Raw genomic sequence first — 15,494 nt, 5'->3', positions numbered from 1 at the left:
ATCATCTTTCATCATCTTGTCATTCAAAGACTTCATCCAGTGAAGTCATCATCATTTCCCTATCGTCCTGGTTGATTTTGCATTCAATGTAGTTATAGTTTACAGTGTAGGCTATTCCCCCAAACAGTCCACATCACACTGTGCCGATTACTCACACATATAATCTAAGAGATATATGCAAACTTAAGGAATTAATTGGAAGATTCAGATCAAAAGTGACTCACATATTCAGACCAATTTCTTAAATTCCTGTAAATGGTTGGGAAGAATGGGATGAGAAGGGTGAAGCTACTGCAGACACTAATATTAACAGATGTTAACCTCTCTACAGGATGATGTAAAAATAAAGCTTGAAAAAAAATGAAAAACAACATGCTTTGTTTTCTTGTTGTAAAATGTTGTTGTAAGTGACTGTCTTAGTCTAGCCCATTGGCAATGCTTTCTGAGACTTTATGCAAAATTAGCTTTTTTTTACCAGGCTAATATATTTGACGTCATTTAATATATTTGACGTACATTTTAACGGGTCTGAATCTAGATATGTACGCATAATTATTTAAATTGTAAAAATAGCAAACATTATTATTTCAGTATGGATCACAAACTATCATTTATGATATAAGTTCTAGTAAACTTTGATTACTTGATTGTAGTATTAACGATAGAACTAGCTAATCATGGTCGTATGACCTAAAAGTACCTCTGGACTGCAACGGTTTTGGACTTTGGTGTGGCGGGGCGGAACAATTCTTAACAGTAAGCGTTTGAATCCGGAAGTGACGACTAGGACTTTCAAGCCTGTAACACCCGGTGTTTGAGTTGTGGGATGGAGTTTCGTTGACTCTAGCTAGTCAGTAAAATTTTAATCGCTAAATTCGTTGTCTTTGTTATTACACAAGGATACAGTTCGGGAGCATTTACCCGTTAAACATGGCTGAAAATATTGTAAGTATTACATTGAAAGTAGAGTGTGTAATTTGCGCCACAAAATGTTACCGAAGAGTCGTCCGGAGTGATGAGGCAGCAGAATTAGCCTGGCTAGCTAGCTAAGCTAGCAGACTGGTGTGCAAGTGACAGGCCCTAAAGGCTAATGTTAGCCAGCAGTATAGCTGTTAGCTTAGTCAGAAATACTTCTTAAACATGCCTAGTCAGTACGTTGTCATTTAATATTACAGTAGTGATACATTGCAATACATGGTTTGAAATCGAAACGATGTGATGTCTGATAATTAAGTTATTTTGAAAAATGCTTGGATGCGTATGCATGACAAAGGAACATTCATTTCACTTTGTGCGGTGATTGTTTTCTAGCTACCTAACTAGCTAGCTAACAATCTGCTACTGTAGGCAGCCAATGAACTAGCCAGACAGCTGTCAAGCTTCACTACGTTAGCTCAACTAGACAGCTTGCTAGCTACTGACCCTAGATGGTCAGCCGTTACGAAACCTATGAGTTGGGGGCATAGGCAAACACCTAGCGTTAACTAGCTAACTTATGCAAACTTACTTGTATAAGTTAGGTGTTTAGCTGACAAGTTATCTTGTTCCGTTTAAAAATAAGTAACAAACTTGTCAAATGGGATTTGAACAAATGCAGTGAGCTGTTCTTTGGCATACAGTCACCTACGAAAAACAAACAAGTATTAGGAGCATGTTAACTATCCGATAACTAACTTGACCCGGTTAAGTAACGCACGCTAAATAAAATTGGTGTTGTTTGGGGAAAAAAACAAGAAGCTGCTCACACTATTTGAGTAGATTAGCTTTCTAGCTAACATTCGCTTCATGTTCTCTGCTCATGTATATTTGAGTGTTCTCCGATGCTGCTTGTAACCGAGCAATTTAATCAATGTTTTTTTGTTGTTGTAGCATTGGGTAACCCATGGGTAACCCTTACTTTTCAACAGTAAGTTAAGACCGAGTAGTCCTCGCTTCCAAACCAATACAAAATACAACTTGCCCGCTGACTTGCTAGTGACGGGACAACTCAAAATAGACCCTTGTGTTAATCTCATACCCTTTACGAATAGCCCAACGTTACCACATATGTATATAAAGTGATGACTTTGTGTGTAACTATACTAAAATACGCACTGTCACGGGCCTATCCCTCCCCACCCCCCTGACACACACATTTGTATGCACTGTCACTGCCCTGGAACTGACAGCTGTCACAGAACAGTCTAGTTAGTTTTTTGTTTACTTTCCTCTCCATTTACACCAAGGTGCAGCTGCATCTGAACTCAAAAAGCCAGCACAAACTAAGCTTTCCCAGTTCTAGCTATTGTATATAGGCAGATCTTCTAGCAACCTCACAGTTGATAATAGGGATCTTCTGCTGTGTTGTTGCAGATTATCCGGGTTCAGTCTCCGGATGGGATGAGGAAAATTCCATCCACCAAGAGGGAGACAGCAGCTGCTTTCATCAAGAAGGTAAAAGGGGAAAAGAGTCTGTCTTTGAAGCACTGGCTTGAACAATGTTCAAGTCTCTTTCATGGCCATAAACCCACACACGGTCCGATTTCTCAGTATTGGTGGCGAAAACCTATTGGCGTCGTGAACTAGTGTGGCCTGGTTCCTGGGCTTGGCCTGTCACTGTGTTTAATTGATGTATGAGGCTTCTGCATTAAAGGAGCCGTGTGTCACTGCAGAAAGCAGAGTGACACTGCAGAGTTCAGACCGTCTAAGCAGCTCAATGTAGCAGCGTACTGTAGGCCACCTCTGCTGGAAACAAGGCTCAGCAGAGGCGCGCGCGTGCGTGTGTGTGTGTGTGCGCGGATAGACCTGGACCTGTGTGCGATGCCTTTTGAACAGCAGTTAAATATAGCCTCATCACAAGCTTAGTGGCTTTCCAGGTAGTGATTTAGAACCCCTTGAGAGCACCTTCCAGAAAGGGTTGTTACATTGTCAGAACTGTATTACACACCCCAGTCAAGCTCCCCCTCACTACACACTGGGTAAATTAGATGAATGTAAATTTGTTGCCGAAGAACGGCAAGAACGAAAGGCTATATCAAGCCCGGCCCACCTGTGGTGAGGAGGATGGACTTGGAATGACCTCATCAGTGAATCCCTCACATGCTGGAACAGCATTGGAGAAGTGTTGTCGTGGCAACGTGGCATTAATAATGCATGTGCTTTTGTTTAAAGGAGGGGGGAGATGCTGCATATCAGTTGAGCTGGTTGTTTATATTACCTCTGAGCTCCAGCTGTGTACAGTAATGGGGGAGAGAGCTAAGGGACCAATGGGGAAGAGAGCTCCCTGCTGCTCTTTCACCTGTGGGGGAGAGTGGGGGGGGGGATGCCTGAGTGAGGTTGACCTTAATTAGAGGAAGTACTTGTGTTGGTGGTCGATGATGTTTTAATAGTAGGCTTCCAACCCAGTCACGGTACACATCACCTTCTCCTAGCTATACAGGAATAAACAAGTCTTCATTATTTCTCCTCCCAGGTCGCCAAAGAGTTTGGCTTCAACTCCAATGGCATTTCTATTTACCTGAACCGCAACAAGACGGGAGAGATCCTGTCCCAGAACAAGACCCTCAGTCTGCTCAAGATCAAGTGAGTGGAACAGAAAGACTGCTGCATGGCCTTCTAGTTCCCATGCCTACTTTAGCAATATTCACGCACTCACGCATCATATAACTCCCTTATTTCTCTCTCTGTCTGTCTGTCTGTCTGTCTGTCTGTCTGTCTTTGTCTCTCTCTCTGTCTAGGCATGGAGACATGCTGTTTCTGTATCCCTCGGGCTCCCCAGGGCCTGCTGGAGAGGTGATGGACGTGGCCACACCTCACTCCTCTTCATCACTACCCTCCACATCCTCCACATCCTCGTCATCCTCTATGTCTCGCTCCCAGTCCGCCGCCCACATCCCCGAAGACGAGATCGACCAGTACCTGGCCAAGCAGGAGGGCAAAATCTACCGGAATAAAGATCCACAACTGTAAGAAGGACATGGAAGTTGCATGTCTCTTCCCATGTAAAGTTACTCAGGAATCAACAGAGGGACCTGTGTTTTCTTTTGTTGTCAGGTGTCGGCATGGTGCAATGGGGAAGTGTGTTCACTGTGTACCGCTAGAGGTAGGTTCCCTTCAGGGCGCTTACTTTCCATCTGCTGCCATCAAACTTCTACCAGCGTGTTTTGGACGTGGCTACAAAACATCTTGGAATAGTGGCATTTGCAGTAATACAGTACTGTGTGAAAGTCTTGAGCCACAAGATATTTTACACAAATATTCTTACATATTTCCTTTTTTGTCTTATGTATTTTTCATTTCATTATGTCTTAAAGTATTATTTCTTTACTTTTTTTATTATTATGATTAGACGTTTGCACAGTAATATATCGTTTCTTGTATTTGCCACCAGCCTTTTGATGAAGACTACCTGAACCACCTGGACCCGCCGGTCAAGCACATGTCCTTCCACGCCTACATCCGCAAGCTGACGGGCGGAGCTGACAAGTGAGCGGCTCCAGATATCAAGTTCCCCAGGGAACCTTCCGGAAGTCACAAATTCACACTAACCTCCCCTGTTTAAACCCCTGTGTGTTCCCCAGAGGGAAGTTCGTGGCCCTGGAGAACATCAGCTGTAAGATCAAGTCGGGCTGCGAGGGCCACCCTCCCTGGCCCGAGGGCATTTGCACCAAGTGCCAGCCCAGTGCCCTCACCCTCAACAGACAGGTGTGCCCGCAGGCCCACACACACACACACACTCAACAACCCCACCCCCAACCCAGAAGGGCCCGTGTTTAAACCCGTCGTCTTTGCTGTCGTTTCTTTACAGAAATACAGACATGTAGACAACATCATGTTTGAGAATCACACCATCGCCGACCGCTTCCTGGACTTCTGGAGGAAGACGGGCAGCCAGAGGATGGGGTACCTGTATGGCAGGTACACGGAGCATAAAGACATCCCCCTGGGCATCAGGGCTGAGGTGGCCGCCATCTACGAACCCCCACAGGTGAGCGCAGCGCCAGGCCTTCAAGGGGACAGGAGTTGTAGTAAGGAGATTGAGCCACACGATGGCAGTAGAGGCATGCTCAAAGGCAACTCAGTGCTCGTGTAAGCTGCGTTCAAGCTGTGATGTCTCCCGAGGTTACGGAAGTGTTTTCATTAACCCTCAGTCGCTGACAGTTTGATGTCGCCCTCTCGTGCTGCTCTTGGGAGGGTTGGATCGAACCCCTGTCTGTCTGGGGATTGTCGGCGGTTCCTAACCGTGGGTTCCTGCTCTCTCTTAGATCGGTACCCAGAACAGCCTGGAGCTGGTGGAGGACCCTAAAGCTGCAGCCGTGGAGGAGATCGCTGCCAAGCTGGGACTGCGCAAGGTGAGTCTGCTGCTGGGCTCCTTTTCCTCTGTCTCCCTGTCTCCCAGCCTCATCAGGGACACCCTGTCAAGCCCTCTGTCTCCCAGCCTCATCAGGGACACCCTGTCAAGCCCTCTGTCTCCCAGCCTCATCAGGGACACCCTGTCAAGCCCTCTGTCTCCCAGCCTCATCAGGGACACCCTGTCAAGCCCTCTGTCTCCCAGCCTCATCAGGGACACCCTGTCAAGCCCTCTGTCTCCCAGCCTCATCAGGGACACCCTGTCAAGCCCTCTGTCTCCCAGCCTCATCAGGGACACCCTGTCAAGCCCTCTGTCTCCCAGCCTCATCAGGGACACCCTGTCAAGCCCTCTGTCTCCCAGCCTCATCAGGGACACCCTGTCAAGCCCTCTGTCTCCCAGCCTCATCAGGGACACCCTGTCAAGCCCTCTGTCTCCCAGCCTCATCAGGGACACCCTGTCAAGCCCTCTGTCTCCCAGCCTCATCAGGGACACCCTGTCAAGCCCTCTGTCTCCCAGCCTCATCAGGGACACCCTGTCAAGCCCTCTGTCTCCCAGCCTCATCAGGGACACCCTGTCAAGCCCTCTGTCTCCCAGCCTCATCAGGGACACCCTGTCAAGCCCTCTGTCTCCCAGCCTCATCAGGGACACCCTGTCGAGCCCTCTGTCTCCCAGCCTCATCAGGGACACCCTGTCAAGCCCTCTGTCTCCCAGCCTCATCAGGGACACCCTGTCAAGCCCTCTGTCTCCCAGCCTCATCAGGGACACCCTGTCAAGCCCTCTGTCTCCCAGCCTCATCAGGGACACCCTGTCAAGCCCTCTGTCTCCCAGCCTCATCAGGGACACCCTGTCAAGCCCTCTGTCTCCCAGCCTCATCAGGGACACCCTGTCAAGCCCTCTGTCTCCCAGCCTCATCAGGGACACCCTGTCAAACCCTCTGTCTCCCAGCCTCATCAGGGACACCCTGTCGAGCCCTCTGTCTCCCAGCCTCATCAGGGACACCCTGTCGAGCCCTCTGTCTCCCAGCCTCATCAGGGACACCCTGTCAAGCCCTCTGTCTCCCAGCCTCATCAGGGACACCCTGTCAAGCCCTCTGTCTCCCAGCCTCATCAGGGACACCCTGTCAAGCCCTCTGTCTCCCAGCCTCATCAGGGACACCCTGTCGAGCCCTCTGTCTCCCAGCCTCATCAGGGACACCCTGTCGAGCCCTCTGTCTCCCAGCCTCATCAGGGACACCCTGTCGAGCCCTCTGTCTCCCAGCCTCATCAGGGACACCCTGTCAAGCCCTCTGTCTCCCAGCCTCATCAGGGACACCCTGTCAAGCCCTCTGTCTCCCAGCCTCATCAGGGACACCCTGTCAAGCCCTCTGTCTCCCAGCCACATCAGGGACACCCTGTCAAGCCCTCTGTCTCCCAGCCTCATCAGGGACACCCTGTCAAGCCCTCTGTCTCCCAGCCTCATCAGGGACACCCTGTCAAGCCCTCTGTCTCCCAGCCTCATCAGGGACACCCTGTCAAGCCCTCTGTCTCCCAGCCTCATCAGGGACACCCTGTCAAGCCCTCTGTCTCCCAGCCACATCAGGGACACCCTGTCAAGCCCTCTGTCTCCCAGCCACATCAGGGACACCCTGTCAAGCCCTCTGTCTCCCAGCCTCATCAGGGACACCCTGTCAAGCCCTCTGTCTCCCAGCCTCATCAGGGACACCCTGTCAAGCCCTCTGTCTCCCAGCCTCACCAGGGACACCCTGTCAAGCCCTCTGTCTCCCAGCCTCATCAGGGACACCCTGTCAAGCCCTCTGTCTCCCAGCCTCATCAGGGACACCCTGTCAAGCCCTCTGTCTCCCAGCCTCATCAGGGACACCCTGTCAAGCCCTCTGTCTCCCAGCCTCATCAGGGACACCCTGTCAAGCCCTCTGTCTCCCAGCCTCATCAGGGACACCCTGTCAAGCCCTCTGTCTCCCAGCCTCATCAGGGACACCGTGTCAAGCCCTCTGTCTCCCAGCCTCATCAGGGACACCCTGTCAAGCCCAGTCAAGCCCACTGGACAGACATGCATCTCCAAGCTTCAGTAGTCAGAATCAGAATCCATCATCTACCTACCCTTAACTGTCTTTTAGGGGCCATGAGGCTATCATCTAGATTAGGGGCATTCTCTGAATTCCTCCCCCTTCAGAGAGTTGAGGAAACAACTTCCATATGCCCCCCCCCCCCCCCAGGCCCAATGAGGCCCAGCTGAACTGTGACATCATGGAATTGATGAACATGATGCCAACAGGAAACATTTTAGTGTTGCTCTTATGTATTTATTTATTGAATAATGAGCTTTCAGTTAATCACGTCATCTCAGAAACTAGCAGCATTACCGAAAGAAGTTTAGACCACAAGTGCACTGATGGGCCAGTTCAGTGGCCGCTCCTAACGCTGGACTGACTTGCTGTCCTTTCTCTGGTGTGATGCTGGACTGACTTGCTGTCCTATCTCTGGTGTGATGCTGGACTGACTTGCTGTCCTTCCTCTGGTGTGATGCTGGACTGACTTGCTGTCCTATCTCTGGTGTGATGCTGGACTGACTTGCTGTCCTTCCTCTGGTGTGATGCTGGACTGACTTGCTGTTCTTTCTCTGGTGTGATGCTGGACTGACTTGCTGTCCTTTCTCTGGTGTGATGCTGGACTGACTTGCTGTTCTTCCTCTGGTGTGATGCTGGACTGACTTGCTGTCCTTCCTCTGGTGTGATGCTGGACTGACTTGCTGTTCTTCCTCTCGTGTGATAGGTGGGATGGATCTTCTCAGACCTGCTGTCAGAGGACACCAGAATAGGCACGGTCCGCTACACCAGGAACAAGGTGACACCAGACGCACACACGGCACAGGGCACACAGCACAGGGCACATGGCACAGGGCACATGGCACAGGGCACATGGCACAGGGCACATGGCACAGGGTACAAAGCACAGGGTACAAAGCACACGGCACAGGGTACAAAGCACAGGGCACAGGGTACAAAGCACAGGGCACACGGCACACGGCACAGGGTACAAAGCACAGGGCACAGGGTACAAAGCACAGGGTACAAAGCACAGGGCACACGGCACAGTGCACACGGCACAGGGCACACAGCAACAGGGCACAGGACAGCTCACTGACACTGAGACACCATGTTGAGAGTCACACCTCAGTTGCATTCAGAAGGTAACACACGTGAAGCCTTCTCATGTTTCATCCATTTGAGGTGTGTGTGTGTGTGTGTCCTTACCTTAGGACTCCTACTTCCTGAGTGCGGAGGAGTGTATCACGGCTGGACACTTCCAGAACCAGCAGGCCAACCCCTGCAGACTCTCCCCAGACGGACATTTCGGCTCAAAGTTTTTCACGGTGGTGGCCACCGGTACGACAGCTACCCTCTTCCTTCAACTCTCTCAGCTTGGCTGTCTTTTAGGAACATGTTTCCATGGCAGCACAGTAGCCTGTTACACAGTGGACTTTGGTTGAAGGCCAGTAGAGCAGGTTATTACAGGCCTTGGCCGGGTGAAGCCAACATGGTTCTGTTTGCTTTGGCAGATTAAGTATGTATCCAGACTGACGTTCTACGCTTCAGGTATTTTTGAACGAACAGTGCCAATAATTAACTCTCCCTTTCGCAATGGAGAAACTGAAGCTCCACACTTCAAGAGGTGCTCATGTGTGTCTGAGCCCTGCTAAAGCTGTCATACGGAGCCAATCTAGGCCCTCACTGAGAAATGAACCAACAACAGACCCTATTATTATTATTATTAAAGACCAACCTGTGTTACCCTTCCCTACGACAGTCATTTCCCACGCTTGTTTTGCAGTCCGTGGGTTGTGATGTTCCTGTCAGTGTTGGCAGGAGATAACACCCTGCCTGCTGTGTCCCCAGGCGGGCCTGATAACCAGGTCCACTTCGAGGGCTACCAGGTGTCTAACCAGTGTATGGCGCTCGTGAGAGACGAGTGTTTGCTTCCCTGCAGAGACGCCCCGGAGCTGGGCTACGCTAAAGAGTCCAGCACTGAGCAATACGTACCCGACGTCTTCTACAAGGTACACACACAGTCACACACACACACACACGCTCACACACATTCACACCCTCTCTGTTGTGTTCAATTAGCGTGTCTGTCTCTTCAACGTGTCTCATTTGGACTGGTGGGTCGTTCATGTGTATACAAGGCAGTGTGCTCCAAGTCCAGGCCTGTGCTGTGTCAGACCTCTCCTGACGTTTGCCTATTGGAGCAGTTTGTTCATGGGAACAGGGAGTGGCAGACAGCAGTAGTCCGTGCATGCCTCAGGAGTTTGTTCCAGGAAGGGATCAAACGAGGGAATTAACCGGTGCCTGAGTTCAACTTCTCAAGGGCCAGGGCTGGTCCTCTGTGGACATGTTCCTCTGTGGAGATGCACTATATATATATATATATATATATATATATATATATATATATATATATATATATATATATATATATATATATATATATATATATATATATATATATATATATATATATATATATATATATATATATATATATATATATATATATATATATATATATATATATATATATATATATATATATATATATATATATATATATATATAGACACACATATATACACATACACATACACACACACACACGATTAACCTTTCACTGATGTTTTTTTTCTCTCATCCATCAGGACAGGGATAAATTTGGAAATGACATCACATATCTAGCCCGGCCCCTTCCTGTGGAGTACCTAATCATAGACGTGAGTACGGCTGAACCTGTTCAAGGCCTCCGTGAGAGGAGGATGTGGATCATGTTACTGACAGAGCCAGTGTTACAGAGCTATATGACAGAGCCAGTGTTACAGAGCCACATGACACAGCCAGTGTTACAGAGCCACATGACAGAGCCAGGGTTACAGAGCCACATGACAGAGCCATTACAGAGCCAGTGTTACAGAGCTACATGACACAGCCAGTGTTACAGAGCCAGTGTTACAGAGCCAGTGTTAAAGAGCCAGTGTTACAGAGCCAGTGTTACAGAGCCAGTGTTACAGAGCCAGTGTTACAGAGCCAGTGTTACAGAGCTACATGACACAGCCAGGGTTACAGAGCCAGTGTTACAGAGCTACATGACACAGCCAGTGTTACAGAGCCACATGACAGAGCCAGTGTTACAGAGCCACATGACAGAGCCAGTGTTACAGAGCCAGTGTTACAGAGCCACATGTTTCCTGCCCTGTCATGATGGCCGAAGGCGCTTTCCAATCCAGGCATCTTTCTTCATCCTCTTTTCCCTTGTGCAGATAACCACCACTTTCCCCAAGGACCCCCAGTACACCTTCAGCTCCACACAGCGTTTCCCCATAGAGAACCGCGATGTCCTGGGAGAGACACAGGTACTTAACAGACACGAAGAAAAACAACCCTGTTGTATGTACTCCGTATCCCAGACAGCTATATGGGTTTGTGTGTGTGTGTGTGTAAATGTCCATTGGAGTGGAAATGATTGGACTGATTGTCAGTGCTGAGGCTCAAACTCTGGCCTGTAAATATGTGATATTCGTCATCTTGAGCTAACTGACTGGAGCAAAGAGCTCAGTTTGAGCTTGCCTCCATGACTTACACAACATGAATCATCGGCTTCAATGCTCTCCATGGTTGCTTGGGTTATCTCTCTTGACTGTGTGTGTGTGTGTGTGTGTGTTTCAGGATTTCCACAGTTTAGCTACATACCTATCCCAGTGCACCTCATCTGTGTTCCTGGACATCGTCTCTGACTTCCACCTGCTCCTCTTCCTGGTCACGAACGAGGTCATGCCCCTCGGAGTAAGTACTGATCGCCTGCAGACACACACACACACACACACACACACACACACACACACACACACTACATGAGTACATGTGCTAGTGGTGTATGTTGTTTTAAAGTGTCGTAGTGGCAGGATAAGGCTGTGACCACATGTTTCTCTCTGCGTGGAAGTGCTTCGTGTTCCAGATGTCAGGATGTTTAGCCTCTTTCTTCTGTTTCCAGTTGGCCGGGGACCCTCAGTCTCTGGTGCAAACTTGCCATAAAATCCGTTTCGGGATAGGGTTTGAGTTTGTTTACTTGGCATCGCCAAACATCACAATGTTTTGTAGGTGACTAAGCGGATCGCTTGCATAACAGATACAAACATTGAGTTGTTAAGAGGCGCCTTGATAACAACCACACTGACGCTATGATGTCACCACAAAGTGATGGAAGAACCACACAGAGCTAGACCTGCCCTGACAGAGGACCTTCTATAGAGGCCAGAGGCTGTGGACCTTCTATAGAGGCCAGAGGCTGTGGACCTTCTATAGAGGCCAGAGGCTGTGGACCTTCTATAGAGGCTAGAGGCTGTGGGCCTTCTATAGAGGCTAGAGGCTGTGGACCTTCTATAGAGGCCAGAGGCTGTGGACCTTCTATAGAGGCCAGAGGCTGTGGACCTTCTATAGAGGCTAGAGGCTGTGGGCCTTCTATAGAGGCTAGAGGCTGTGGACCTTCTATAGAGGCCAGAGGCTGTGGACCTTCTATAGAGGCCAGAGGCTGTGGACCTTCTATAGAGGCCAGAGGCTGTGGACCTTCTATAGAGGCCAGAGGCTGTGGACCTTCTATAGAGGCCAGAGGCTGTGGACCTTCTATAGAGGCCAGAGGCTGTGGACCTTCTATAGAGGCCAGAGGCTGTGGACCTTCTATAGTGGTGAGAGGCTGTGGACCTTCTATAGAGGTTAGAGGCTGTGGACCTTCTATAGAGGTTAGAGGCTGTGGACCTTCTATGGAGGTTAGAGGCTGTGGACCTTCTATGGAGGCCAGAGGCTGTGGACCTTCTATGGAGGTTAGAGGCTGTGGACCTTCTATAGAGGTTAGAGGCTGTGGACCTTCTATAGAGGTTAGAGGCTGTGGACCTTCTATAGAGGCCAGAGGCTGTGGACCTTCTATAGAGGCCAGAGGCTGTGGACCTTCTATAGAGGCCAGAGGCTGTGGACCTTCTATAGAGGCCAGAGGCTGTGGACCTTCTATAGAGGTTAGAGGCTGTGGACCTTTTATAGAGGCCAGAGGCTGTGGACCTTCTATAGAGGCCAGAGGCTGTGGACCTTCTATAGAGGTTAGAGGCTGTGGACCTTCTATAGAGGTTAGAGGCTGTGGACCTTCTATAGAGGTTAGAGGCTGTGGGCCCTCTATAGAGGCCAGAGGCTGTGGGCCCTCTATAGAGGACAGAGGCTGTGGGCCTTCTATAGAGGCCAGAGGCTGTGGGCCTCAGATGCATGCTGTGAGGCTCACGGCCTCTATGTTGAGTGTGTTCCGCTGTGCCCACCCACAGGACAGCATCGGGCTCCTGCTGGACGCTGTGAAGACCTCCAACGAGGAGCTGGCGCAGACCTGGAAGAAGTCTGAGCAGTGGGCCACCATCGAGCAGCTGTGCAGTAAGTCACCATCACTACAAACACCAGCCCAGGCCTAACACGCCCAGGCTGGGATTGTGCTTACGCAGCGATAGTTAGTTGGATTGTGTTCCTCTACCCATGGTGAACCTGTCATGGATTGGTGTGTGACACGTGTCCTCTGGTTTCTCCTCAGGCACGGTGGGAGGTCAGCCTCCAGGGCCTCAGGAGTACGGGGCTATGGGGGGGGGGCCCTCGGCCTCAGCCTCTTCTTCGGCCATGTGGTCCTGTCTTCACTGCACCTTCATGAACCAGCCTGGCACAGAGCTCTGCGAGATGTGCAGCCTGCCCCGCAGCTAAACCTTCCCTCCTCCTCCTCCTCCTCCTCCCTGCCTCAGGCCCTCCTTAACCCCCCCCCCCCCCCCCGTCCCCCCCCCCCCCCGTCTCTCTCTCTCTCTGCGGCAACGACATCAGCGCACCAGGACCAGTGGCCAGATCAGATGTCTCCTCCTTCCTGAACCTGCCCAGTCCCGCCCCTCAGCTCAGCCCCGCCCCTCAGCCCTCAGTCTCTCCCATCCCACAGACTGCTTTGGGGCTTCAGTACGGCCTACAAAAAAAAGAAAAACAAAGCTCTAAAGGAAGCCACTCGTTTACACCGAAATCCAACAATGTAGAAGTGAAGAGTGCTCTCTCCAGTGGCTCGTGATGCCGGCTGGGACGTGATGCCGGCTGGGACGTGATGCCGGCTGGGACGGGTGCAGGAGAAGGAGGCTCCTCCTTCCCACAGCCCTCTATAGAACCTCTCACGGCTCCAAACAAACATTGCTGTGATGCAGGACAACAACAAAGACTGTAGTTTATGGATGTTCTCTTCTCACACCAGTGCCCCTCTCTCACCACTTGTTTTGGAAGGCTGTCGTGTAAATATACATTTGAGGAATGATGCTGTTATTTAATTACAGATGAAGCCATTTTTTCTTGTTTTTTTTTTGGGGGGGGGGCTATAACTTTGTATTAGACTTTAATCTCAGTTTGGTTTATTTCGCTCGGTCAGGTTTTTGTAGAACTCACTTCCCTCACCGATAAACTCCAAATACACACAGTTCTGAAGAGACTTTGTAGCAGGTCATGTCTTTCAGCAGTCCAGTTCAAGAGCAGCTGAATCCCATAAACTAATGAATCCCCCCCCCCCTCCCCTCCCGATATCACCCGCTCGCCATGACGACACGCCCAGGTGCTCCACTAAACTGTCATGTAGCTTTTAGGTTGCAGCAGTGATGTGAGACTGAGGCATTTCCTCCCGGGTTATTTATGACAAATTCTTCTTTTTTGGGGGGGCAGGGATTGATGTTGATGTTCCCAGTGGATTTACTGGAATCCATCACTCTCGGGTTGTGCTTCTCAACTTGAACTGGCGCAAGTTGTGCTTCATGATGATGTTGCTGGTCATCATTTATTACCATATCCATTCTGAATGGCTTCCATTTGATAGGTTTTTGGGGTCAGGAGTCTTGCCATCTGTCTCTCTACCTCCTTCATCCCTTCTTCCTTGCCTTCCTCGTCCTCCTTCCCGCTTTCTGTCTGGCTACAGTCCAGGAGGACTGAAGCGTAGAGAATGAGTTTTCTATGATGGGGGCCCCCTATGGGTTTCCATCATTTTGCCTTCAAAGACTCTCAGAATGCCAGGGGTCACAGGTCAATCTGGGAAGAGAAAGATACCTTGATGGTGAGTTTGTTTTATCAGACCAACATGCTGTGCACCTGGAGGAAAGATGGAGAGAGAGATGGTGAGACAGAAGGAGAGAGAGAGAGATGCTGAGAGAGGAGAGAGAGAGATGGTGAGAAAGAAGGAGAGAGAGAGATGGTGAGAGAGGAGAGAGAGAGAGAGATGGTGAGACAGGAGAGAGAGAGAGATGGTGAGAGGAGAGAGAGAGTGCACGGATGGAGCACTAATACCACCACTCAAAAGCGAGTCCCTAAATAAATGAATTCCCACTTTTTAAGATGTTGGTTTCTCAAAACAGTTAAACAGGAGCAATGTAATGTCTGGGTTTCCTTAAACCCTTAAAAGAAGCACTTACTCTATCAGCGTTCAGTGATTGAAATACTCTTCAAAGTCCAGGTTGCCTATTGGACAAAAAATCTACGGTATATCAAAGAGAACCTTTTCACAGTTATTTTTTGTCAGTGAATTGAGTTTTCACCATTTTTATCAGGCATTATCCTACATATACCTCATCTTCATCCAGCCTTCACGTATTTACTGAAGTGGTTTGCCCCGTTGTGTTGCAGATGCCCTAGATGCAAGACCTGTCACTTGAAAGTTTCCATTTATCGGGGGTGTTATAGCGGAAACTGCCCCGTTCAGTCGAGAGGGGCGTTACGGGGTGCAAATTACGCTATTTATTTGGTAATAGCTTGAGGGTAATTCCATTGAAGAAGTGAGTATATATTTTTAGTTGTAGATTCATTTGAGAATGGTTGACAAATTGTTTTGCCCATTTCTACCCCTCCCCGTCCCTTTTGTGAGTTCTTGAATGATTATCTGATGTCATGCTAAGGATGGCAAATTTATGAAGTCCTCACTATCCACTCAGATCTGAAGGGGACCCTGATAACCTATGCTGTAGACCTGGATTTGAGTTTTCAATTACAGAAATACCAGTAAAACAATAATAAAAAAAACATCCTACACAAGTGTTGTGTTGTTGATTGCTTGTGGACAGATAGTGAATGCTTTCATCTGCTCCAGCT

The 15,494-nt window shown here is 49.3% G+C and overlaps 1 protein-coding gene across 1 annotated transcript; it reads left to right on the top strand.

Annotated features, from left to right (window-relative positions):
* The first annotated feature begins 789 nt into the window (after positions 1 to 789).
* nploc4 (NPL4 homolog, ubiquitin recognition factor) lies at positions 790 to 15,437 on the top strand. Its single transcript, XM_084670346.1, has 17 exons — positions 790 to 945; positions 2,353 to 2,433; positions 3,452 to 3,561; positions 3,717 to 3,944; positions 4,033 to 4,081; positions 4,370 to 4,464; positions 4,560 to 4,683; positions 4,787 to 4,966; positions 5,244 to 5,330; positions 8,098 to 8,169; positions 8,585 to 8,711; positions 9,222 to 9,382; positions 10,022 to 10,093; positions 10,637 to 10,729; positions 11,043 to 11,159; positions 12,680 to 12,782; positions 12,937 to 15,437. The coding sequence occupies exons 1-17, from the start codon at positions 931 to 933 to the stop codon at positions 13,098 to 13,100; spliced, it is 1,878 nt and encodes a 625-aa protein (XP_084526472.1). The 5' UTR covers positions 790 to 930; the 3' UTR covers positions 13,101 to 15,437.
* Positions 15,438 to 15,494: the final 57 nt, after the last annotated feature.

The sequence above is a fragment of the Hypomesus nipponensis genome, chromosome 13, assembly GCF_054491055.1.
Source record: "Hypomesus nipponensis isolate SF chromosome 13, ASM5449105v1, whole genome shotgun sequence".
Classification (NCBI taxonomy): domain Eukaryota; kingdom Metazoa; phylum Chordata; class Actinopteri; order Osmeriformes; family Osmeridae; genus Hypomesus; species Hypomesus nipponensis.
This window is presented reverse-complemented; position numbering and strand designations above follow the sequence as displayed.

Excerpts from the sequence above, each read along its gene's own strand:
- nploc4 (XM_084670346.1), top strand. Across the intron at positions 4,967-5,243 it reads CCATCTACGAACCCCCACAG|ATCGGTACCCAGAACAGCCT; the intron begins GTGAGCGCAGCG and ends GCTCTCTCTTAG. Across the intron at positions 5,331-8,097 it reads CCAAGCTGGGACTGCGCAAG|GTGGGATGGATCTTCTCAGA; the intron begins GTGAGTCTGCTG and ends CTCGTGTGATAG.